Source organism: Amblyomma mixtum, chromosome 2, assembly GCF_055824585.1.
Source record: "Amblyomma mixtum isolate Tamu chromosome 2, ASM5582458v1, whole genome shotgun sequence".
NCBI lineage: Eukaryota > Metazoa > Arthropoda > Arachnida > Ixodida > Ixodidae > Amblyomma > Amblyomma mixtum.
This window is the reverse complement of record NC_143013.1, coordinates 308,990,515-309,017,429: the sequence shown is the minus strand read 5'-3', so window position 1 is coordinate 309,017,429 and position 26,915 is coordinate 308,990,515. Positions and strand designations below refer to the sequence as shown.

At 48.8% G+C, this 26,915-nt stretch overlaps 1 protein-coding gene across 1 annotated transcript; it reads right to left on the bottom strand.

Moving 5' to 3' along the window:
• On the bottom strand, positions 1-21,672 carry LOC149364906 (uncharacterized). Its single transcript, XM_089570221.1, has 2 exons — positions 21,002-21,672; positions 1-1,903 (listed from the first exon to the last, which is right to left on the bottom strand). The coding sequence occupies exons 1-2, from the start codon at positions 21,670-21,672 to the stop codon at positions 1,711-1,713; spliced, it is 864 nt and encodes a 287-aa protein (XP_089426347.1). The 3' UTR covers positions 1-1,710.
• Positions 21,673-26,915: the final 5,243 nt, after the last annotated feature.

The following is a 26,915-nucleotide window of genomic DNA, read 5'->3' as shown; positions in this document are numbered from 1 at the left end:
TTTCTATGAGACAGAAGGATGCGGCTTCCACTATACTCGCAGTCATGTACTCAAAGTTAGAAAAAAAAAAAGGCTTTGTCCAAGTGGATCTCGCAGCACGCTGTAGTGTGGTGTTGCCAAGCCAGGCAAGGACTGAGTTATGAGGCACGAGACAGCGATCACTAATGAGGAACCATAACCTCAGGCTGGGCAAGCATTACATCTCTCTCTCTCTCTTTTATACATACATAGCCGTGGGTACAATAAATGCGTGAAAAGCGGCGGGATTACCAAACGCTAACACATAAAGAAGAGGACCCAGAGGCTTGTTACGGGAGTATCACAAGTCGCACAAAGTCAGCCAGAGTGGGTATTAGATATCTGCACCAGCGTCGCAGTGTAGGATAGGAACTTGCTAAGCTCTATGATTGTATCACAAATGCGCAAAAACAAGAGATTCTGTGGAAACAGTAAAAAAAAAATACGCGAAAGAGGTCACACATTTAGAGCCTTTTTCACAACACCCTGCATTTTTATTTACCTCCCAAGAATTAAAAAAAAAACGGTGTGCGTGTACACGTACCCAAAGTAAAAATCGAAGTAGGGTTTCTTGCACGAAACAATATGACAACCTGCTCACAATCGCGACATTTCTTGCGGACCAGGTATGGTAGAGCTGCGTAATGGATAAGACGAGAGGAAAAAAAAACAAACGAAATATCCAGTTGCTGTTACCATGATTACGTCTTCAAATGCTATCAAAGTCATTCAAGTAGAGGAACCGAGTTCACGGCTACATGCGTTTCGAGGTTCAGCGGCTACCCTGTCTATCGGTGTGAAATGGAAGCTTTCTATTCATGTATTCTTGCTAGTTAGAGGCCGAGTTATGGCAGCGCACGTCGTGTTTGTTCGTGCGGCATGGAGCAAGGATAAGCCACTCCTCACACATGCGGAAAGAACTTTGTCAGAACCATCTGGTGCTGACACTTGGTTCCCTTTAGGAATTAATGCATGCCCTTCAAAGAATAGAACCTGCCATTAGGTCTAGCTTGAACTTTATTACATCTGGTCTCTAACGTGAAAGCTTAAAACAACTAGTTGGGCACCCTTTTTTTTATTTTTGAGTGATCCTTCAGTTCCTCTCCCGTGTTCCTTAGAAGCACATAAGTTTGAAGAAGAATGCTGAAGCCGTAGCCTGACTTACGCCACGAACACTATCGCTACGTCGACGGCCTGAAAGTGAGAGGTGGTCTAACGCATTCCCTTTCTCTGGTTGGCTCATTGTTCTGGGAGAAGCAGCTCTAAAAAGAAGATAACGACCACCGCTGCGCTCTTCCTCTGGGCTTTGTCTTCACGGGGAGGGAGGTGGTCACGTGCCCATCAGTCGGTACGCCGGCGTGACTAGTTTGAAGACACATACTAGAAGTACACGCGGACAGAAGGTGACAATAGGTATCAATAGTTAGCCGGCACCCGCCAATTCAAAAAAAGTTTTTGTTGACTGACGTAAACTGACTATTCCCTCGCGTGACGCTGCTGGCCTTTGACCCATATGAGACGCCAGATCCTCGTTATGACGGCATGACAAAACTAGAATTGCCGTTACAAGTCGCCACTGGTTCCTCTACCATGTGACGTCACATATGGCACAGCGAATCACCGTTACGCCGAAATGGTTTCACCAGACATGGCGCCAAATTCAAATGGGCGAACTTCGTGCGGGGCCGTTCCTCAGAAGGACATGCCAGTGCGGAGCACGGCGACCTTCTGCTTTTCGCGCTTGATGCACTTGCCCCACCAGGATCGCTTCTCGCACACCTCGCGGTGCTTGAAGACGAAGCACTTGGTCTGCACCACGTTGAAGTACAGCTTGCCCACCATGTGGGACGCCCCGTTGTTGGCCATCTTCAGGCAGCTTCGGAACCTGCACAGAGGAGAGGGAAACAGCATGGGGGTGACCAAGTCTGAAGTTTATTGAGCACGCTGTGGAATGCGGGAACTTAGAGGCTAGCAAAAAGGCTCGAAATCAGAATAGAGCAGCGCAGCGCAGAGACCTACGATTCCAAGAGCAGTTGGACAGCAGCCAGAAGCAATGCCGGAAAGTAGAATTGTGGGCTCTTGCGAAATGATGTGATTGCGCTAAAACAGTTTTGAAGTGTTTCTTTTAGTTAGCTTATCTTCTGCTTTGAACAGTGAGATACGGGTTCACTCTGGGGTAGGAGTATAACAGTGACACAAACCTTGGCACAGTTGATTAGGTTAGCCGGGATATACAGGGTGGCCTCAACTGGATCCAAACTGGATGAACGAGAGGTCATTGATAATGACCTCTGCCCTACACTGCACGTAATTTGGTTGATGACCTCTGCCCTACACTGCACGTAATTTGGTTGACGATGATGTCGACGACTCCGTAATATCCGAGCAGAGCTGTAGTAATCAAATTTGGTTTTGTACCTCAGGCTCTATGGCTGGCTCAGTAAGCGGGTGTCATCGGCGTCAACACCACCCCTCTCCATAACTTGTGGTGATATTAAATCGAGTTTCAGTGTAGTTGCACCGATAATGAACATAGACCCAAAATAAGCATGAAGGTGTTCTTTTTTTTTTTGCGGGACTTCACGTGGGCGATGCATTTTTTAAAAATCTCTTGTTCAGAAGGAAGAGGGATAGGTCTAGCTGGTTCTTCAGCAGAAAATTGTCCGGTCAGTCTAGGGGAGGCTCTGTCGCTACCCCCCCCCCCCCCCCCCTCCCAGCTTTCCTTATGCACGCAGGACGCTCCTGGCCTCATGTCCTCGGCGGTCAGCTGGAGGCAGCGTGCCAAACCATAAAAGAGCAGACCGAACACCATCGATCCATCTACGCGGGCAGGCAGGAACGAGGCGGCTGTAGGTGATTCGGCAGGCCGCCGCTTTCTTTCGCGGCTATCGAGGAGGGCACCCAGGCATAGCATACGCGGGGCCGAAAACCTCCCCGTCATAACAGAAAGGACACGCGCCGACCAGCCGCGAGACCATTGGCTGCAGGTGACGCCCTCTTCTCCTACTTCGTCCCCGCATTGTCTTCTGGCCAAGCCGACTCCGTCGTCTGCAGCAGCAGTCGCTTTCACCCGCCAGGGGGCGCCGCTGTATGGTGAACTATATTCGACAGGCGCGCCACGCTGAGGCGAGAAGATCCCGGATAAGCGTTTTCGCGAATCTCTCCAGCAATTTTCAGGCGTCCCTGTTTCAGTGCTGCTTATTTGTTAGGCCAGCAACTGCTTCCCTCGTGCGCATATGGCGCACAGGAGAAATAAAAAAAAAATGCGCTAAGCTTTCACTTGGGCTGCAAAGAAATTTCGCTGTTTTAGGATGTGCGACCTCGCTGCAGTACCGAAGTGTCGTAGCGAGCAGGCGTCGTGGTGTTTTTACTGCCACGATCCCGCTGGCGCTTAACAAAATAAAATGAAAGCGTAACGTTGTTCATATCGATAAAAACTGTCATACCTCTTACCTGACTCCATGGGGCTCTGCAACAGCTACAGTCGACGCAACTTGCGAAAAAGCAAACACGCTCAGCCGAACTCGAATACGCCTTCCAACAATGGCTCATCCATTTTTGGAAAGAGCATCCTGTGTTAAAGGAGGTATTAATTCCATGATTAACTGCTTGCATCTGCCCTCGCGCTGAAGGAATAGAAGCGCCTCTACTGATGCGTTACCACAGTATATATAGTCTCCAAGGGATACCAAAGAAAAGGTATGAAATGCGCCGAATGCAGTTTGGAGAATTCTTTAGCTGCTTATTCATGATAATACAGGATTTCATACACAGTTTCCTCCATAAGTATCTTCCAGCTGTATTTACCCCCGTTTCAATCAATTTACCTGTTTAATCAGTTTATAATGCGCACTGCGGTAACAAAGTCAGTAACTTCAATAACTTCTTCCCCGGTGCGCATATGACCGATGAAAAAAAAAAAGAAATCTGTTCTAAGCCTTTTGTACATTTTGCTTATTCAACCTAAGTACGCTCGCGGCTATTGGTACGGAAATTGCATGTACATTTTATATAATAGCCTTACGAATAACTGATTCAATCAGAAAATCTATATATGCGGATGACCCATATATACTGCAGCGAGAACGTTCGTCGTTCAGTGACAGTCATTAGTAGTAAACGGTAAGAAAAGCGCCATTTATAACAACTTCAGTGGATGGTGCTCATTTTCATCATTTTTATTGCAACCTTTGAAGGGTCGGGCCCTTTTTAGTCCGCTCTGATGGAGCACTCAGTGCGGTAAATTTGTTGAATGGACGAAAGGAATCACCCACTTAGGCGCCTTCATGTATATTCGAGCAGTTTCCGCGACCTGGCTGAATCTCGCACATGAAAATCGGCCCCTTTTATATTCCTCCGAGGACGTGTATCGGCAAATTTGAATAGCAACCAATCTGGCTGCCGTTGTTGTTCGCGGCCAAGTAAACAAAAACCGCGCCGCAACTCTCGAACAGCTTCAAAGCCGGAGGGAGAAGTTTTGCTTCCAGGGGAACGAGAGGGGGGTGTCGCGCTTCGCTGGCTCGGAAAGCAGACGACGACGAGTCAGCTGTCGTCTGCCCGCGCAGTGTGTGCGTGAGTGCGCGGGCTTTTCCCCGAAAATGTCGATTTGCAGAAGGGCCGATTGCGCCGAATGACGGCCATGTCAGCCACGATGGCTGAACTCGGGCCGAGAGAGGAGAAAGGAGGGCTGCGAACAGCCAAGGGGCGGGGCGGCGCAGCCGGGGACAAAACGGCAGCGCCCGCAGACAGTGGCGCCCTTCCCGCGGCGGCGTCGGCAAATAAACACACAGAAAAACGTCATGCGCAGGCCGCCGCGTTTCGCGGCTAAGATTGGAACCGACCTCCAGAGAATAGCGGTCGGCCGGCTTGCTAGATGAACTTGTCAGTCTTGACCCAGCCGCTCGGCTGTAATCTTTCCGCTCGGTTACGCAACGACCGAGGCGTGTCCGTGAAAGAAGGCTCCTTAATACATCATTATTCTCCTCGCGTGACGACGGAAGCTCTCGTTGGCGCAACCACCACCTTGCGCTGCTCTAGCCCAGTTTCGAATTAAATAAGCACGCCGCATCTTTAGTAACGCTCGTTAATATGGCGAATGCGTAATTTAACTTTCTAGTCGCATTTAGACTGAGCGCGAAAATCGTCTGGCAACAATCACGGTTCAGCGCTCTTCTTTACTGCCGTCTGGTTGTCGTCTGGTTCACATTTCAGCCAAGGTAGCGGCGAAAATGGGTGTGTTTGGCGGTTCCATTGCGTGGTTTTCAGAAACCGTTGGCGACAAGTACAAACTTCTCTGGAAAGCGCATGGAGGCGAAATTGGTGACGCTGCAAGTGCGAGCTACTTGTTCTCCAAATCAGTGGATGAGTCAGACGCGCGAGAGGTTTCTCGACGGCTGAAAGACCGAGAGCACGTCTTCTTGAGTCCACGTTACATCATCCACTGCGTCCTTCTGGGCACTTGTAGCGCTCCTCAGAAGGCTCACGTGCTACGAGGAAAGCCGGATGTTTCTCATACGGACGACAAGCAGCCGCAGGAGCCGCAGGAGCCGCATGCGGAAGAAGAGGAGCCGCCGGTTGAGGGCCTGCCGAAGCTGCCCACACCGATGTGCATAACGGACCTGACAGACAAGTGCTTCCGCATTCGTTTTAAGCCCAATGCAAGCGCTGAAGTCTGTGAGGAGCTGTACGAACGATTCCTGAGATGTGACTGAGCACAGAAGCCGGCTGAAAAAGACAAACTAAGAAAATGTTGACTAACGGATTTGCTGTTCCCGCCGGTGCAAGGCCATTTTTCTTCAACACGTTTAACATGTTCAGCGTCTTTGTTCAGCATTTAGGCTGCTTCTGACAACCTTTCTTTTTGGTGAACTTCTTCGCGCAGAGTGTAGTAACTTCAAAACAGTTTTTTTTTTTAGAACAGCTCGAAGAGCGCCTTGCGGCAGTTTTCGCAGACGCGCCTATTGAAGATTCAGCACTTGTATTCATTCAAAGTGAGCGTTGTCCTTCGTGTTTGTGACCTCTTTTCGCCACTATGGTTGACGAAGAGTGAAACTGTACTGTTCTGAAATAAATGCATATAATCGATATTTGCGTTTATTTTCTTTGTATGCACTTTTGCCCATAGCCGCCATGCACTACGGCGAGTGCTTAGTCGAGCGTGCATACTGTACGTGGGAGGTTTACCAGAGGGAGAAGAATTGTTGAAATTGAAAGGATCGAGAGTCGCAGCCTAGGCCGAGGCTTTGAGATGGTGTTTCTGCGGTTAGCAACCAGAAGGTCAGTTTATTTTTTTATTTTATCTGCCGTCGTGGGTTCGATAAAAAGTGTGTGCGGTGGCTACAAAGGAATGTAACGATGCTGCGCAACCGTCGCACAATAAGCTGAGCGTCACCCTGTAGTGCCGGGCGTCTCACCAAGGGGTGACCTTCGCCTTCTAACCGCGGGGTTGCGACAAAGGGCGCGCTGATTAGACGCCACAAAGGAACCGCCGAGCCACATCGCCGCTATAGAGAGCACCTATGCGATATTCCCCCGATTTTGAGGCTTCGCATAAAGACTCGAGTGAGGCATCGCGGTACAGTACCTCTTCACTGCTCAGCGGCTCACATTCCATCTCAAACACGAACACTTGTTGAAACTTGCAGGCTTTTGGTAAGGTGAAAATTGAGACCATAGATTTCCTTTCATTGGAAGCAGAACTATTGAGGCCTGAGAAAAAAAAAAAAACGTCATTGTAAAAGCGTAGCATGGCGACCGTGACTGAGGCGAAATAGCCAGGTGATCATATCGCTCTAGGTGGAGGACATGTAAATCGATGTTTCAAACTTCAAGGTGCGTATACAACATAAGTGCCATGTTGCAAAACCAGAACTTCAGGAACCTAACCAAAGTGTATAACGGTCCCAACTGATGTAAACGAAAAATTTTAATCAAGAAAGCAAACAAGCTAAAACACTATATGATGGTAGAGAATGACCGCAGCGGTGGCCTCGTGGCTTGAACGCCCGCCTCGCACATGGGAGGTGCAGGGTTCGATCCCCATAGTCGCCGGGTGTACCCACCGGTGATACAATGGGCGCAGGCTTTCCGCTGGCCTATAGGTGCTCTCTTATCTAGGGTGAAACGCTCGGAAAAGGAGTCTTTGACCCCATCTTGTGCAATGGAGACTGCCTTGTGCCACAGCGCTCCTTGGACAAAACTTCCCTTGTGACGCAAAGACCGTCATCATCATCATCATCATCATCATCGTTATAGTTGAAACTGCAGACTGCTTATCGGTGTAAACTGTACTTAAGAAACTTCCAAAATGCATAAAACAATGCACTGAACCTATAAAAAACGCACTGTAGTGCGTATTAGGCACAATATCGAGCGATAATAAACAGAAGAAACAGCTTCGAAGAGTATCGGGCGTTGATGACCTTGGCTTTGAGTTAGCGAACTGCGCAGTCTTGAATCGCGCCTTCGCCACCAGGCGGAGAGCGGCAGGCTTGTTTGGCTCTCATTCTCTTTCTGAAGTTCCAATGTGCGCGGTGCAATAACGTGCACGGTCGCCGCGTTCTATACTTCCAGAGTCGGCTGTGTACCCCCCAATTCATGGCGCTGAAGTTTGTTTGTTGATGGTCTTTCTTTGGTAGCCAGCTAGCGCAAAGCTCGAAATGCTGCGAAGACTACGGATGCGCGATCAGAGAAGGACTCGATAACTGGGACGGAAATGCGCAACGGACTTGCGCTCCGTGTCTTGAGGGAAGCGGTGAAACAAATGCAGTCGCTTCTCCGGCCCGACGATGGAGATAAGGCTGAGGATTATAGTTTCCACTCGCTTTGCAAAGCGCTCGACGAGTGCACTGCATTATGTAATTTAAAGGAACAATGAGGAAAACTTAGCCAAATTATTGCTCTCAGTTAAAATTGATTATCCGGATTTTTCGGCGTATGTTATCGTTTATATGACAGAAAAAAGAGCATTTACCCGTGAAAAAAAAATTGAATTTCGAAATTTTTGTGGACACTTGATTGAAATTGAAACTCGTGACGCTCTCATCGATATGAACTGGTTGCCACCACTTTGAAGTCAACGGCGCAGTAGCGTAGCGTCTGGGATCCGCGCAAAAAAAACGCCGTCGACTCACGCAGTTTAATTGCGAAATATGCCGGTGAGGACGACACATGTACTTCATTTCTGGGTTTTCCCTCTATTATAACAGCTGAATTTTCGGTGAGAGTGGTCCCTGTGATTAGAACGCTGCACCCTATCGATACAGACCAACTTCTTTTTGTCCTCAGTGTCTAAACGTAGATACGAGAGCTACAAGCTCTAGAGAATATGTTTAACGTGTGCATCAGTGTTCATGTTGACAGTCGCACGAATGGCTTTCTTCTGTACAGCACACCCACATTATAGCTTGTTAGTGCAAGATGGCAGTTTCTGATATATAGAGAACGAAAAATCATATTCTTAGAGTTGTTTCTATTTGGAAAGAGCAATACGCACATAACTCCGACTTTTCGAGCACGTTTACTGCACTGGTGAGATGACGAGCTATTTACCTGCTATGGAGTGGAGGTCGATGGAATATCTGGGAATCGTAGTTATTTTTTTGTGTGTGCGTCAAATGCGTGCTGTTGGGACACTATGCCTTGATGGCCTGTTTTTGCGAGGAATAGACTGTTAAGATCTTTAGTTGTTGAATTGGTAGAAGTAGAAGGGGCTGAACGGTGTGGCACGCAAAGCACCAAAAGTGGCTTAGGAAGCCAAGGTGGTGTAGGCGGGCGCACGTTCACAATGCCAAAGGCCCTTACCAGTGTGTGGCTACCGCCATCTATGAGCCGTTTTAGAATTAATGCGTCCTTGCTGCGATGTACTGCATGTTTGCACTTCCCCTCGACGATAAAGAGGGACTAGAATTTATTTCGAGAACCTAGAACGGTGGCGAACTTTTCCCTCGCGCGTGAAGTTCTCCTCTAAGATGCTGGCTGCGCAATGGGGCGTGCCATTTCCATCACATTGAAAGATTCATCTTTGTGGACTTCTATCGTGCGAGCAGGTGCAGTCGACTCGCCGCTGCCATCTCGCTTGCTCTAACCAAGCATTTCTTGATCGAACACAGTACACAGTAAGGGTTGTCAAGAGTCCTAAGATGTATTGCAATCATTTGTGTCTCCTGCCTTTTCAGCAAAATTGCTCTTTATCGTCATTGTGGTCTGCAGACTTTCACTACTGATGGCCGTTAATGCAACCTTCTTCTTGTTTTGCCTTTTTTTTTTGTTAGTGATAGCCGCTAATAAAATGGCACGATTGGCCTATACATCTGCACAACCAAGAGGTAGGAGGGTATCGTGAGGGCTAAATTTTTTTTTTGGCGTACTTTTATGGTTTCTATCAAAACCTGTACTGTTTTCTCTTTTCTTTTTGCACTGAATTTCTTGTTTTTGATCGTATGCTTACCTGCAGTTTTTGTATTTGTGGGATCACGTGCTTTACTCTTTGCTTTAAACAATATTCGTGGTGTCTTTATTCTCTGTCATAGTGTACTCCATGATTCTTGGTGCTGTTGCAGTAAAGTTGAATTCACATACATGGCATGGCTATTGAAACGAATTGGAATCACTACCAGAAGAGGAGTGAATGACTAGTCTTAATTACGGCAAAAAAGAAACAGGATGGTTATTTATTCGCTACACTGAGCGCGCGTGAGATGGGGACGAACCAAGCGTTAAAAATCAAGCGTTAAAAGCACACAGACCCAAACCTTGAATTTCGCTCAACGGCCATCAAGACTTTACTTGTAAATATCGTAGGTGAAGCATACATCTTTCAAGTTTTCTTTTTTCGTTTAAACAGTACTGAAGCGCTGAGGACTGCCAGTAGACGGTGATCGCTAGGAAACGGCGCATGGTTTGAAGTCAGGCCATAAAGACCACATCTTGGGGGGTGGAGGGGGTATTGCACGGAGCGGCTCTACTGGGCCGCTCGAAAGTGTTCGTGATCCGTCAGGGGGCGCTCCCCTCTTCAGCGCAGCAGGCTAACGCGAAAGCACTGGGAAATACGCATACTGCTGGTGCTGTGAGCGACAGCTTTCGTGAGTGGTAGCGCTCCCTTTTATGTACAGGGATTCAAGCGGCGATTGTGAGAGCGACGAAGTAGATAGGCGCATGACATGACCACCCCATTTAAAAACCGGTGGTTGTGGGTGCCTTAAGATCGTCTGTTTATGCTTTCTTAATTTTTTTTTCTGATCTTGTTCGCATTCTCACGACCTGCAGCACCTGGCAGAGTGCTGGATATTTCGGTGTTTTTCTTTAGTGCACGGCTGAAGTAAATCGAGTATTTAATCTTTACTTTGTAGCGTGTTCTTCATTAAGCCGCCAATCCGCCAATCATAGTCCTCTTTTGCTATAGTTTCTGCCATGGATACCCTTTCAAGTTCTACGATCCTAAAATCCCACTGTTTCGCGAAGACAAACCATGGCCGCATCTACATCTGGATGAACACAGTTGCCATTCTAACTACGTCAGGTAATTGCATAGTTGCGCAGCTTTTCTAGTACCATATGCATTAGTTATCCTCTCGAAAGAATTTCACTAAAAAAGCCTGATCAAGCTTCAAAGAGTGCGTCACTGGCGTTGTAATTTTCCTGAAACATTTTCTTTCTGACTCTATAGTTATCCCTTCGATGCAGACCTGTAGCCTGCTCATTTTTTTTTTTTTTCAATAAACTGCCTCTGCACCTCCGGCTCTTCTTTTAACACTATTTCCTCTCTGTCATCGTCTTAATTCTTTCTTTAATCGTTTGTGTTATACTGCTGGTCACTGTTCCACTTATTTTTCTTCAGTTAACGCAACTTTTTTCACATGCAGACCTGAAACCCTAGGTGTCAATACATTTTCATCCGCATTTTACACACGCTCTTCGATATTTCTGTTCTTTCCATATTCCCTACTCTACCGCATGAAACAGCGAAATTCCCAGCTTTATCCAAACTGTCCCCAAACACTCAATGCTGAACCCACGTTCACCCACTACCCGCGAAGTCGCACTTACTGCTCCTCCTCTCTTCAACCACAACCCTCGCTGGGAGGAGTGGTTGACGAGCTACGATTCTGATCTCCAGATAATGCTAGTAAATCACATACTGCAACTCTTAGTTGATCCTTTTAGGGTTGCCGTGCAAACGTGTCTGTCTCCATATTTGTGAGGATCTAGTCTCCAATCGCCCGTACAAGTGACCCGCGGCCCCCGGAGCAAGCTATATGTGGAACGACATGTCCAACATTCTGGAACAAAAACTTTGAAAATCGGAAAATTGTAAGATACTATTATGGAAATATTGAAGATAAAGGCCCATTCTTTTTCTATGTAGAAAAATATTACTTTTAAAGTGTTTCCATCGATCGCATCGAACAGTTACGACTGCCATAGAAAAGCAATAAGCAACGCTTTTGTCGATAGCAAAAACGTTAATAAGTAAAAAAAAAACCTGCAAGAGTGACGTCGGGTGATTTGCGGATATATTGATTGTTATAGTGCAGTCGTACGTTATATGAAAAAATTGCGTTCATAAACGGTTCCCCGCTCAACACATGCTTTTGTCCAGAATTGCTGGGTGTGAATCCTCGCGCACCCACGCCTTAGACTTAGTAAAACAGAGAGCAGGTCTGGCTATTGTCTTGCATTTCCAAATAAGCAAAGCACACAGGCGTGCCACCATTCTGTGGACCTCCGTCAGTGGTGCCGCTGGACACAGACTCCGTTTCCAACTCGCTTTGAGCTGCCTTTTCTAGCGAACATTCGGTACTCAAAGCTGTTGAAGGTTTTATTTGCGCTAGAGGCGCGCAGAAAGAACATGCTTTGTTGTGAAGCTGCTTTGTGTTCTTTCCTGCCCGGCAGCGAGCGAACAAGGGCAGACTCGGCTTCTCTCTGCAGGTGCCGCTGATAGGATCAGCAGGTCCACTTTGGCTCCGGAGTGTCTCGCTGATCGCCGCTCAGATTACGGCAGTGCTTCGGGCTGCGTCCTGTGTCGCCCAGGACGGACCTTGGTTCTCTGCGTCTTGGAACGTGGTAGACACCTATAGGTTGTCTTGCAGTTAACTTTTACAGCGGTCGGGACATCGCCGGAACTGGCCTCCTGCGGTACTGAGTCGTTCAGACTAAACTATGGCGAGGTCGTTTTTTTTTTTTTTGTGTGTGTTTAAACCAAGCAGCGACAACTTTTGTGCCACCGACAGCGCCCGCCATTCACAATGCTTTTCTCGAAAATGTTTGCCCACACTGATCGGGCACCACCAGACTGACTCCCTTGTATCGAATCCCTGAGGGCAATTAAAGAAATTTAACGTTCATAGGTCATCCAGATTGTAACTGACAGTTTTATTGCAAGTTCTGCACGGTATCTGATGGCAACAAAACAGAAAAAGTATGTGTTTTGTTGCAGCCAATTTGTACAATCTTCGCTAGGAAAAGAGTCAAATGGGACATAGAAGGAGCTGCCAAAAAACACAAGTCACTACCATGCCTCCGAGCCCAGACTTCAGACGGAGGAACTTAAGACGAAAATGGTGGACGCGCGAGGAGTTTGTGGCTACTCAGCATAGGCCTATCCAGGTACTTCAACTCGGACCAGACTGCGGACCTGCATCCAGGTGGGGGGGGGGGGGGGGGGGGGGGACGCTGTCCAAATACACCGGAGTGACTCGTCCAGTCTTCCAGACTAGTTTCGCGCATGCGCTGTCTTCGCTCAAACTCTGCTCTTTTACTATGCATCGCGGAAACCGTGCAGCTTTGGCCTACCCGTGAATGCCACCACGTCGATCTCTGCTTCGCCTATTTGGTGCACATGGTAAGGCCTCATAGCCCACTTGTACTCACCTCAGTGCAGATAACAAGCTGAACATTTTACTTTAGGCAGTATTGCCTTGCCCATTTCAGAACAGTTGAGCAGAACGCAGCCTTTCGAGCTTTTGCCTGCTGTGGACTTGTGAAGGGACAAGAGCTTCGAAGACACGAATTTTACAGGAAGTGGGACTGACGCCGACAAGGGAGGAGGATTTCTCCAAGTGGCTGACCGACAACAATAAGAGCAGGAGCTTTCTGCGGTTCCTGCACGAGAATACCTCACACGATTTTGTAAAATGTACAGTGGACACAAACTATGCCTTTATGGCAAGTGTGCGAAATAAAAAAAAAGGAAATGTCGGGTGGCTGGGCAGGCCTTCAGACTCCTCAGACCACGGTGTAAGAACATATTCTGAGACTTATAGTAGGCATAGCAATCAGAAGCTAATAATACGAAAAAGCCATGCATTGAAACTAAAGTAGAAATAACTGCAACCGAATTATGTTTGGTTTGGTTTGGGTTGTTTTGTTGGAGTTTAACGTCCCAAAGCGACTCAGGCTATGAGGGACGCCGTAGTGAAGGGCTCCGGAAATTTCGACCACCTGGGGTTTTTTAACGTGCACTGACATCGCACAGTACACGGGCCTCTAGAATCTCGCCTCCATCGAAATTGAGCCGCCGCGGCCGGGAACAGGTCACTTCTCAAACCTTTGCGAAGCGACAAGTGCCTGTCGTAAGTCGCGAACAGCCAAGCTGCAACGAACTGCAGTTATGGTGGGAACTCGATTCAAAAGCCATTGGGCCATTCATCATCAAAGACAGGCCCCCACTGCTTTAGTTGGTGGCCGCCACGGAGCGAAGCATTCAGTGGTTGTGATACGCGGACGCTGTGTGGGTCCGTGGATAGCGCGAAGAGAACAGTCGGGGAAAGAGAACCATGCAACTTCAGCGCCGACTTGCAGTTGACCTTCATTCTGGTAAGCTCGCACTATACTATACACAAGTAGGAACGAAAATCCAATAGATGCAAATAAATTTTCCAAAGAAATCTGGTTTCTAAGCTTCAAGTGAGAAAAATTTGCTATGCTATTTTGCGCGCAAACACTGTACTCACAAGGACTGCCAGCATCGGGACGGTATTTCCTTTAATCCAACGCGCACCCATGCAATGCCTTGAAATCCATGCGATGGGAGAGCGCTCACACGAGGCACTCGTGTTAACATTGCCCTTCCCGTTACGTACATACGTGTTGCTTGCTTGGAAAAGACTCTGGAGCAGAGGGGCGCGCTTCATCGGTATCAACCATCGCCGAGTGACATCGAGTTAACAACCCTGTCCTGTGTCAACGACGGTCACCACCTTCCAAGGAAATTTCCGAATCTCACGTATACTACCTGTGCGACTAATTCACGACTACGATTCCCTTCCTTTGGAATCCATTGCGTGTCATTAACAGAACATCACTTCTCTGTTCTCAGCATGACATGTCCCGGTCACGTGCATACGACGTCATTACGGCTAGTATACATAATCCCCAAGTTATCTCTCTGTTCTACGCTGCTCTCTATTGGCCCGTGCCCTCTCCTTTCCACATTTCGCTACGCCGTCCAGAGTGTAATACGATGCGCACTCAGTGCGGAGAAAACGGGGTGAACAGCGGTATAAGTGCATGTCCCTCTATGCGCCTCAGTCATTCTGCGCAGAATGTACAGTCGTGGACAAAAGTCTGCGGGATGCGGATTCGTGTTAAACAATTTACTTCTGCGCGGTCATGCGCAGGAACGCAGATCGCTCAGCGGGCCAGAAGCATGAGCTGGAAACACACATACTCCACTCGCTGAGACGAGTTGCAGCTGGCTGGGTAGCAAGACAGAGCAGAAATAAATGTTTTGCAGCGGTTCCGCATTCCGTAAGCTTTTGTTCGTGACTGCCCCATAGACCCAAAAACAAGCCGCGCGCGCTATTTCTTCAGAGAGCTTCCACCTCACTGTCTTAACTGTCCCGAAGTCGCCGCTACCTTCTTGCTATTGGCTCAACTTGTTGGCCCAAGCCAGGGAGGAATAGCGTGAACTGTAAAAATTGAATGCTGTTGATTTCTGAACCGTTGTGTTATATCGACCCAAGTCCGTTCCTATGGACGAGTGCAACGTGTTTGATATAAGAAGCGCATCAGCTTACAGCGTGAGGGGTGCGCAGTGGTCATCGTACTCTACGCTACCGAACGACCATTTCTCAGATTGCAGATTTCACAGAAACTCGTAGTTGAAGAAAAATTCGTCCCGGTACAGGGTTTGAGCCTGGGACCACCGTCTGTCCGGAGCAGTATCTCTGCCAACTGAGCTAAAACCAGGCCGGCTAGCACATGGTAGGGCGAAAGCGAATTGATCAACCACTCAAAGGGAAAACAGGATTGGTCCATTGTTTTATGGGCGTTTGGCTGCGCTTGAGGGGATGCTAATCAGTAATTTCGCACTTATTGAAATCCAATTATATTTTGGTAATATATAAAATTAAATATTTATTCCGGCGTTGGCCTCGGAGTTTTCCGTATCGCGAACCATGAAACATAAGTTGTGTATTTATGCTCTCGTTCCTACCCTGTTTGCTCTTCCTCACTACTCGCAATACAAAAAGAAAGAAACCTCACAGTGCAAAGAAAAAGCCGGCGTCGGTATTTCCACTCTGCCCCTCGATTGGTCATCCTCGCTGAGTCTTCCCCACTACACACTCAAATATCTGGCCGAATCTTTAGCAGTGGTCCTGCCTTTGCGCAGGTTAGACCCCTTTTTCTTTTGCCGCAATTATGACGCATCCATTATGCCTTTGTGTCTATCTAAACTGAGTCTACGGAGTCACAGACACTGCAGTTAATCAAAAATTTGGTACCACCACACGCTTGTTTATTGCGGTTAGTTTGGGTGCCTGGATACAGAGGAATTAATTTAAGTCACGTTGCAGGCGCCTTGGCGAAGGCATCTCTTCAATGCCCAGTCACTACTCTTCTCTCGCCCTGCGCATTTACTACAGCAACCAGATTTTGCAGGTTTATGCTACTGAAAGAATTTTCAGCCTCAGCCTTACTTTTTCTCCCGAATACTATTATCTTCTGTTCCCCTGGTGCAGTAAAGAATGGCGATCGCTCAAGTTTGAGGCTTCTTTCACGCGTCTGCGTTGTCTAATACAGCAAATAAATATCTGCCTCCATATACCCGCCTGTCGGTCTCCCCTTTGTTCCCGTTCTGTGCTGGAACCGCAACTGCGATAGATCATTTGTTGTTGTCCTGCCGCCGCTGCTCCTCTTTACGGATGCGCCTATTAGAAAATCCATTTCAACAGCTCGGTCTGATTTTGTCTACTGGGGTCGTTCTTTCCCTTAGTAGTTCTACGCCTGGGCACAGCAACAGGATTGTGCTCTCCGCCAGTCAAAGGTTCCTTTTAAACACGAAACGGCTCCCATCCTGAAATATTTTTGAATTCCAACTTCTGGCTTCCCATGCATGAAATTTATCCATAATCATGCCATCCAAAACAGTGCTCCAATAGCTCTCTTCTCATTTTCAAGCACCCATCTCACAGCAGCCAATTTGTTCTTGATGTCAATCTCCCAATCTTAATTTTTTTTTTTTTAGAAAACGCTTCTGAGCAATTGTCAATCACCGCCTGTCTTGGCCAGTCGTCTATAGAGTGGGTAAGTGTGATTTATTACTTGACGACAACAACAGTTACAGTCTACTTCTCCTTCCTGTTCTTCCAGCTCATGTTGAATTCAGCGGATGCTGTACTAGACCACTAGAAAAGTGCTAAAGGTTGACTCCATCAATATTGAGCCTATATGCAACTATACGAGGGGACAGACGGCCGCAGCGTCGCAGCGCAAGCGATGCCAACAAGAATGGCGATTGCGGGGCCGGGACTTGAACGCCGGTGCGTGAGAACAAGGTATTAGGCAACCGCTTCCCGCGCAGGTGTCGCCTGCATGAACTCCTTTGCAAGAAGCGTGCGTGAGTGCTGCAACCACGACGACACTGCTGAGTAGCGCCGTTCCGGTAAAAGGACGCGAGTCCTGCGTGGACTCCGGATGCCGAGCGTATATCGCGTTACAGCAGACTCCTGTCTCTGCTGCATCCGAGCCCTCTGCATGCCAGACTGCGTCATCGAGAGCCCTGTGCCGCGGCCGCTTCCCTCCGCATGTCCGTATACGCTTGTGACGCCCACGGCGTTGTGAATCGTCAAACAGTGACACAGAGGGCAGTTGCGAGTTGGATACTAAGCTGGGCTATAGTAATTTAGCCATAGATCAAAGCGGCAATTGGGGCTAGTTCGTGGAGTGCATTAGCGGGCTACTACACGAACTCGAAATGGGGTAAAAAAAAAGCAGGAGGGGTAGGGACACAACAAGCACATTGCTCATATTCGCGTCTATTTTTAATCGCGACGAGAGGTTACCTCAGGGGTGGCCTAGTTGGCTGAGCACCCGCCTCCGATGAGTGAGGTGCGGAGTTCGATCCCGTGTGTCGCCGGTTACCCACCACTACAAGTGCAGCTTTCCATCGGCCTTGTGCTCGGCTTATCAGGGGTTAAGTGCATGGGACTGGGGTCTTTGACCCCAACTTCAGTAGAAGAACGCCTTTGCAATGCGCTCTTTGGCCAAGTTGCCATTGCGCCATAAAAAACAACAACATCGTCATCAAGACAACAAGGCGTGCATTTACAAAATTTAAATTGTGCGCGTGGAAGGATAGGTAATGCACCAAAAAACAGCTATCGTTAGACCATAGTAGATGTTCCCACTACCGTCCATGGTAGCGGCGTTAGCACGTACAGTGGTGAGCAGCCTTGTCTAGAGCGCTCGGGCGGTGCACTTCCTTGCAAACAAATCCAGATTTTGTGGCAGCCTCTAGGGTCCAGCTGCAACGCTTGCACGGAAGTAGCGCCAGATAGCCTCGTAAACAAAGCAGGCACGAAAACTTTGCCCTGTAATGAGGGGCGCTCTCTAATTTCGGTTTTTGTTACCAAGTGCGCACTGCTCAAGCGCTCTAGACAAGGCTGCTCACCACTGTACACCTTTGTCAAAAGTAGAGAGTCCAAGGAGTTTGCTTCTGGCCATGCTGTGTGGCTCGTTGTGAACCGCCAGCGTTGTTCCATATCTTTTGAAGCGAGAGGAACTTTTTGTGAACCCTCCGAGAGTTAGGACTCCCATATGTGCAACAAGAGCCCCTCAACATGACGTTTTAGAAGTGTACTTTTCACAAAGGCTGTACATACGTCTGGTGTGGCTATAGGAAGTTTTTTTTTTTTTTTGCGTTGCGCGGCCTGGCCTTTGAACACGTATAGTTTCGCATATGAACCCCTTGTTGCTTTGATTAAAAAAAAGTTGTGAGCGCGCGCAGTCTGTTTGTTGGTCATCTCAGGTATGTCTTTTGCTGAGCTATACAGTTGGTGCATTTGCACTCAAGTTTGTGTCGTGTCTTCTTAACCTTCTCCGTCGGTGCCGACATAGCTGTGCACGATTCGAGGAGAAGCGGCAGAGGCTCCTTAAAGAAGACTTCCCAACGGATACCAACGAGCTATTGTTGTGACGTCACGGTAAACCACTTTGCACCTGCTAGGGAGCTCTTGTTAGCGTCTGTGGCAGGTGGTGGAAAGCAGCTGACTTCGACGTCATGACAATAGCTCTACGGGATCCGTTGGAGGGTATTCTTCGAGGGGCATTTGTTGCTTCGTTTTTTAGTTGCATCTCATAAAATCAGCTACCGCTTTCAGGAGTGTTCCCTCTCCTTTTTTTTGCCATCGTTTAATGTTCCCGCCGTAGCGTGCTAAATGAATTGAAATGGCTCAACATAGGTTCTACTGAAGATGGTGTATAATACAAGCACTGCGGCCGCACGACATGAGGATCGTTCGCGAGGCTCAGACGAGGCGGCCGCGAGGCAGGGACGACGCGAGGCGCCAACCCTTTTAACAGGAGTCAAACGGCGGGGAAGCGTAGCACGAGGTCGCGACGGCGTTCGTCGAAAGTGCAACGCTCGGCGGATTTCTCTCGCCGCGGCAGCAAGCCACGATCAGCACAGAGAACGAGTGGTGGGCGACCCCTACAGCACGCGGGCAGCGTGAGCACCGTTGCCACCGATGAAGAAGCGTCAACGCATGGGATGGGCACGTCTTCCTTCTTTCTGCTCATTGGTGAAAACATATGCGAGCGCGACACCTGCTCGCGTTAATAAATCTCTGTATGTGTGTCTGAAAAACATTTAGGTTTATGGTTTGGTTTATGGCGTTTAACGTCCCAAAGCGACTCAAGGTATGAGGGACGCCATCGTGAAGGGCTCCGGAAATTTGGACCACCTGGGGTTCTTTAACTTGCACTGACATCGTACAGCACATGAGCCTCACCCAACTAACCCATCGGTTAGTTGGGTGAGCCCACATTCCAGAAGCCATCGTGATCTTCGTCGTCGTCGTTTTCGTTATCATTATAATAGCCTTCGTCGTCATTATCATCGGCCCTGTGACGTCCACTGTAGGATTGTCTTTCCGCCAATCATTTCCACTGCCCCGCGTCAGCTACGGCTGCGCTGTCTCCGCGAGTTTTTTAACCTCATGCTTCCGCCTGACGCTTTGTTTGACGTTTTCCTCCTCTTTTAATCCATTGTCTTCTCTTAAGAGACCATCGGTTATCTTGCACATTTATTCTTGATCTCAGATGGCGTATCATCAAATTGCATTTGTTCTCTGACCGACTCAGCTCTCTTCCTGTCTCATAACGCTACCCATATCACGTTGCTTTCTGTATCTCATTGCACTGCCCTCAACTGAAATAAAAACCTTTCCTTCAGCCACCGGGTTTCGGTCCCGTATACGTTAGTACTGGCAGGATGCAACTACTGTGTGCTCTTCTCTAAGGAGTAATGGTAAGGTGCTTTTTCTAACCTGAGGACGCCTGCTTAACATATTGCGCCCCATTCTTAGTTACGTGGTTATTTTTTTCTTGTGGTGTGGGACTGTGGTCACAACTTTGCCTAGACAGACGAACTCTCTTACAGCTTCCCCACCTCTAAACCAATAACCTCTTTTATGCGCTTCGAGATTACTTCGTCCCCTTCTTAGAGCGATGGATGATGAAGGAATTATATGAAGTGAGCGAGGCCACCGTTGCTGTCGTATTATGTCCGACCCAACAACTATAGCGTTAATATGCAGCCCAAACATAATTCAAGAAAACACTTCAAGAAGCAATAGACTGGCGAATTTCTGACCATTATTTTTCTGCTGCCGTACACACTCTGTATGTAGAGGGCTCCCGAGAAAGCTTCCAGAAGGGAATGTTGTTTGAACCAGATAAAATAATTCCTGGAGCTTTTCAGGAATAAAATGTTCTTCTTGCCTCTCATGCTCAGGTAATCATCCGAAGACTTTCATCTTAATCTTAAAAAGGTAACATCTATTGTGGTTACTTTACCTGCGGGTGAGCTCCTTGTGCCCCGGGAATGACAGAAATTTGCGTTATTTGTTGCGCATTGTATGAAGATGATTCAGAGAATACGAATCATTTCTTTTTGTTGTGGGTCTTACACTTCCTCGTGTTTGGGTAAATTAATGAAAAACCGGGGGCCGGACGTCTGCAAAATTGGAACATGTTCTTAACGCATGGCAAAAGTTTCGTGCAGGTGGTATAGCGCGCCCTCCAGAGCGCAAGGCGCTTACGTGCATGGTTGTCTGGACCGCTGCCATAAGTCCGCATTGCCGGTAAACTTCCTTCGCTTTCAAATTTCACCTAACTAAAACACCATTAGAATATTACCGTTCAACGCTCATGTTGGCGGTAACTCAAACTTCTAAAAAGCACGCCCAGAACTTCCACTTGGCAAAAGTGTGCCGTTTCCGAGCATTGGAAATGAACTATACTGGTCTTTGTGTAATCATACACAGACTGCGACCTCGCAGTCAGCTCACCCATGATGAATCAACCTAGCGGGCTGCTGTGATGTTGTTTACCAAGTGCTGTTGTAGTCTCTGGTTTCCGATCTCACCAGACGCTTGACAACAGAGCTCAACACTACGCTCGAGTATTAGAGGGCAACCCCTGTTTAACATGGACCCTGCTCAACATGAGCGGCAGAGCATAAGAAGGAGCGGGTACTGACCTCTCGTCGCACTCGCAGTGGCTGAGAGTGTGCAGCCGGTAGTTGAACAGGTGGAACTTCCTCTGGAACGCCTCGATGGTGAACGGACAGTGGTCGTGTTCGCGGCAGCAGCGGTCGGCGCGCGAATGAGCGCCCAGCTCGTTGAGCTTGCGCGCCGAGCTCCCCGAGCCGCACCAGTTGGTACCCGGGTAGAGGAACAGGTCCCTCCTGCGCCTCCGACCGCCTCCGCCTTCTTCGCCTCGCTGCAGCTTGCGGCAGGCCCTCGCCAGGCGCCTCCAATGGAGCAGCTCCTGCTGCCGCTCGTCCAGATCCTCGATGTCCCGGAAGATCCTAACCCCGAGGCAGCCCGTGGTTCCGTTGGCCCCACGGGCGCACTCGAAGTCGGCCGAGAAGTCGGCGAAGAAGCGCTCCAGGGACTCTGCGTCCCGCAGCATCTCACACTGGGACAGGCGGCCGTCTCGCAGCACGGCCTGCAGCAGGCGGCGGCCGTCCGAGACCTGCCTCAGCAGGAGGGACTCCTGCGCCCAGCTGTCGACGGCCGTCAGGTCGCCGTGGTGGACTCGCGTCTCCCGCGTGCCGTCGTCTGTGCGGCGCTCCACGACGAAGCTGGGTCCGGCGGCCCGCGTGGCCGCGAGGGCCGCGAGCGCGGTGAGCAGCCGCACGCTCCTCATGGGCCGCCTGCGGTGTGCGGCCGCCTCCTCCGGAGACTCCGCGTGGCGGCGCCCCTCCCCCGCCTCCCCTCTCCTCCGGAGGAGTGCGTCATCCCGGAGGGGAGGATGCTCGGAGCGTCCCTTCAGGACGCGCGGAGAACGCCGGCCTGCCTCTTTCTTTCTTAGTTTTGTTTTCCCCTTCTTTCTGCTGCATCGCGAACGTATCCGTGGTGCGAGGCCGAGGCGGCAGATATCGCGGAAGTAAGCCCAGGATCTTGCATCAACCGAGTACGGATTCAAAATGAAAACGACCGTAACGACTAAACGTCCTTCCTGTCGGTATATAAAAGATGCGCACAGTCACCAGTACGGGGAAAATTCATACCATTTTTGTTTAGCTGAGGCGTTTGTTAAGTGCGAGCTAAGACAATAAAAACAATACAAAAAGAAACTAGTGCCGGAACGGAAACGACACATTTCGTTCTGCTTGCTTGTCATCTTGTAATAACTCGCTGCGTTCTTTTCGGAAAAGACAAGAAATGAAACAACGTATTTCTCGAAAGAGAAACAGGCTGTCGCAGCGCAACAGTTCGGGCGAATAATAAACATGCATCTGACTATATAATAGAACCTTTCGTGCAGTGCTTATCATTAGGTCGAATTTGTAATTCGTCCCTTGAATTGCTGCGCTATGAAGCCGATTTTGCAGCTGGTCAATTGTTATGTTAGAGCCATTTGTGGCAATGCACACCGGAAAGAAAATTCGCAGGGACACCTAATTTCATTGTGTGTTGGCTACTCGATATCATTAGCAGTTCTTGATGCTTTTACCGGTAGTGTCGTCATGTCCGGTCTGGTAGTGTCATTTGCCTCCAGCTAATAGGCGAATTTTATGGACAACGACGCAGTCAGACCACTTGGAGCTTGTAATGCTATTGCATTAAAATGAACAACAACGCAGTGTTTCTGAAGGGGCAACAATAGTGCATGTGGTGTCATTCATTGTGGTGTTGCATATTCATTGTTTCGTTTCAAAATTGCCAGTGCCTTGTGTTTTGAGATGTCATTTAGGGAAGCCTCCAAAGAAAAAAATATAAGGGCACAAGATTAGACGAAAATGCAAATCAGCCATGAAATGCGGGCAGTATACACAGTGGATGAAGTAGATACCTTTCAGTCCAGCAGTTGACAAGTGTCTCGCAGTTGCAGACATTATGCAGACATATCGCACAGGTAGTCTTACAAAGCTTTCGACACGATTTGTACTCTGAAAAACAAAACAAAAACAAAAAACAGTCGAAGTCCCAGTTTACAGGTGAAATTATTTGGAGATTCGGTCAGTCTTCCCCAGCTGCTCACCCAGCTTTACGACTGATTCACAGAAACGTTATCAAATTCCACCAACGACGTGTACCAAGTGGTTTATGTCAGAATTTCTTGCTGCAAGTATTTCCTTTCATTCCACGATTCCGAAGGGAAACGTGCAAGTTTCGGCTGCATTGTAACGGACTGAATTTAAAACGCACTATATGAGCATTAGTCGTACGACGCACATACATCGGTGCACTAACGTGAGTACAGCACCAATAAATTATGTACTAACGATGTGATTACTGGGTGGCACCATCTCCTTAGCGAAATTTGATGTAGCACTCAATCTGCGAAGAGTCAGCATGTTGGCACAGACGTGCCGATATCCCGTCAGGTTCTCCAAGTCGTTGCTGTCACAGATTCCAGTAGGCGTAGCTCTTCGCGGGGCTTGAATGGCTGCAGTGACTATATCTATGTAGAAGCACAAATGTTCTTTAACAGCGATTTTTTAACAGCCGACAATTCCTGGTACGAAGTAACGAATGTGTTCCAACTACAAAAAAAATAAAATGATCTAAATGATTTGTGCAGATAATATTCCCTGACAGTTTACATTACGAGAATCATATCATCCGATGTTCAGGGAGCTTATTTTTTGAGCACAAGCCATTCTAAACGTTATGAGGTGTGCAAGCCCCGAAGGATGCCGCCGAGAGAGATCCGCGAGGTATACAGTCGAGCCCACTTACACCGAACCTGACGGTCGCGGGTGCCGTGTTCGTTGAATCCGAAGTTCGTATAAACTGGACTTCCCTATTACAGCCAATAGTCCAAAGTCAAGCGAAAGCGGCGTTAATTTTATTAAAATGTCTGTTATGCACGTCTGCATCTTCACAGCGCTTTCCAGAGCTGTGAAGCGCTTTCACAGCGCTTTCACAGCGCATCACAACGCTTTCAGGGAAAAGCTATCAAGAGTGGTAATGTGATTCTTGTTGATTTTCTTTCTGCCAACGAGCTGCTTCTGGATGCTGTATTGCTAATTACGAAATGAGCGTTCACAACCATTTGTGGCAGGCCTGCCTCCGCGCATCCGATCTTGGACGGCGTTGTAAGGATGAGGTGACGAAGGTATCGCCGCACGCGCTCGCAAAAACTAATCGCTTTCACTTGCCCGTTTCTTCCAAGCCGCAGAAGCGCAGGATTTGGTGAGTCGATTGAGCAAGCGACGCACGCCATGTGACCGGCTAAGCCAGCACGTTATACCCCCTGACTGGCATTCAAAGTTCTGAGATCGCTGCCAGTGCTTGACCGCCGTCCGCGTTCAGAAGTTTCGCTTTCAAATCTGCCCCAGTTTCGCGCCCGCCACTTCGACGTAAGACCAGCCGGTACGAGCGCATGCACCCATCGACATTGTGGCCCGTCGGTGCACGCTTGGGCAGTGGTTTCAATGCCGTATTTTTTGTTTCTTTTTTGTAGTCGCCAAATTGTTTTGTAAAGGGGTGCGGGGTTTGTATGGAAGCCGAGAAAAGCTTTTCGGTCACAGCGTTGGCAGGAAGTCATGCTTTTTTTTTTCGAAGTCGAGTTTACGGCGCCACCTCATTCCCTCCAACCGAGTTGTGCGGACACGGTCGTTCGTTATATCTGAAATGCAGTGTCACTGCTGTAATGCATTATTTGACAGTAGCAACAGCCTCGTTAGAAATAACCGAGTGTTCTTTATAACTGCGGCCGTTTGTCATAAGTGGGCTCTATGTAATGTGGGGAGATATGCCATGCCTCTCAAGACTGCCACAAATCTATTCATGGTTAAGAGCTCAGTCTATAGTAATAGCTGCCTGTCCCCCGCACAATGTGGCGGCGGCGCAGACAGAGATGCAGAGAAGCGGGGTAGGAATGTTCGGCAACGCTTTCGCATTCGATATGGGCTTTCCTTCGTCGCTGCCAAGAAATAAGGAAAACCTACGACGTGCAAGAAAAATGGCCGATCTCGTTCTCCGCTTCTGTAAGGGGGTTCCCCCGCTATACGTCAACGAATGAACGCCGGTGAAGAGGGGGCGACCAGCGCGGGGAGGGGGGCGTCGCCACCTGCGCGGAATGCCATAGGCGGCGCATGATCAGCGGACAAAGGCGCCGCGCAGTGCCCCGCTCGGCTTCTGCGGTGTCGCGGAGTCCATCGCCTCTTCCGAACGCCCCTTTGTTGGCGGCTGAGCCGTGGCAGTCCCGCGCCTGGCGGCCCAGTGGAGGCCCGATGCTGCACCGACAGCGGCTGTCGGCTGCCCGGGCGGGATAAGACCGGATCTTGGCGCCTTGTGGCCGAGTCAGCTTGTTAGCGGGATCAGCTGACGGCGCGGATTATCCTTCGGCCGCACCACCGCACGGGGGCCGACGGGGCGGCATCTCCGCACCGCTGCATGATCTGCTTCCCGGCGGCCGTTGGGGCCCGGGCTGTCTTCTGGCCGCGCAAAGCTGCCGGGCGAAGCTGCCGTACTGCCCGCCTTTCGTGCCGGCAAGGCGTATTTATTGGCCTATTTATTTAGTTACTTACCCGTTTCTCTATTTTACTCTCGAGACCGGAGGGCATCAAGTAAGCGGAGCGATTTCAAAGGCAAGAAACCACGATCAACATAACAAACAAAATTAAGTGCAATGCAGAGGTCGTGGGTTCGGATCGCACCGCTGGAATGTGATTAACTTTTTCTTTATCACCTTTATTATCTTCTGCATGCTATCTTATGATCAATACGTATATCATTCCACACTCTAATCCAGACCACTATTTAAAAAGTTACATTCTCCTGTACGTATACCTTGACTTCAGTTGCCTTCCTTCATATACCTATCTAATCATACGCTGTTAGCGGAGTTGGCGACTCGTTGCATGCTCCACGCTGTACCGTCCCCTGAGCAAAATAACGGGCCGCTGCTGACGCCCTGCGCATGGAAGGTTTCAGTTTCAGTAAACTTGCATCATAACGTCGTACCTAATACCGGCATCATTGCGCATTATAACCCTGACTGCTGCTGCACCACAGAACACGGATATATAGCACCGGCGTTCGAAAACTGCACTCCTAGAAGCATTCATCATCACCATCAGCCTGACTGCGCGCACTGCAGGACAAAGGCATCTCCCATGTCTCTCCAGTTAACCCTGTCCTATGCCAGCTGCGGCTCCCTTACCCTCGGAAACTTCCTAGTAACATCCTCCCACCTAGAAGCATTAATTCTCGCTAAATTACCATGCATGTTTACGCGTTGAAGTCCCGAGAACCGGCTTAAAAACCTCTGATTTATCTCATTATTTTTGCTTTGTGATGCTTTGTTTTCCACTGGATAACTTCTACATTCAATTTCAGTCGTCACATGCGCTATATATTGTTTCGTTAATTTGCCTTACCTCGTTATCTGCCTTCGAGTCCATCGCACACGTACGCACGGGCTCCCAGCGGGCGGTCAGCAGTAGCCGTTCGCCTTGGGCTTCGCTTCTGAACATCACACGTCCCACCTTTGTTTCCTTCTCCCTGTCCTCTCCCTGTCCTTTTATTCCCGCTAGCCGCAGCTCAGATGCTTCAGGTTTCGATGGCAATTTTATTTTTGTATTGCCAATAAATAGCCACAAACCTAACCTAACCTCTCACAATGTGTTCCTTAAAATGAAGCGACAGTAAGGCATGAGCGCCTTAAACTCCGGCCCCCGACGGCGCGCTAGCGAGTGAGACGCAAGGCCACTGTCCGCGGAGCCTGTCCAATTGCGCCCCTCGCTGCCGTTATGCAGTTTATTACTTCGCCATGAAGCACTCAGCGAGGTGGCGCGGTCGTCTAAGTCTACTTCAACTTAACAGCTGCTCTACCACAGCCACTGAATACAGGAACTACCAGCATTATCTGTAGCAGCGTTAACATGGTGCTCTTCTCTCTGTGAAGTGAGTGTGTGCACATGGTTTCGTGGTTTT

Excerpts from the sequence above, each read along its gene's own strand:
- LOC149364906 (XM_089570221.1), bottom strand. The coding sequence starts at position 21,672 with ATGAGGAGCGTGCGGCTGCTCACCGCGCTCGCGGCCCTCGCGGCCACG. Across the intron at positions 1,904-21,001 it reads CACTGCGAGTGCGACGAGAG|GTTCCGAAGCTGCCTGAAGA; the intron begins GTCAGTACCCGC and ends TCCTCTGTGCAG.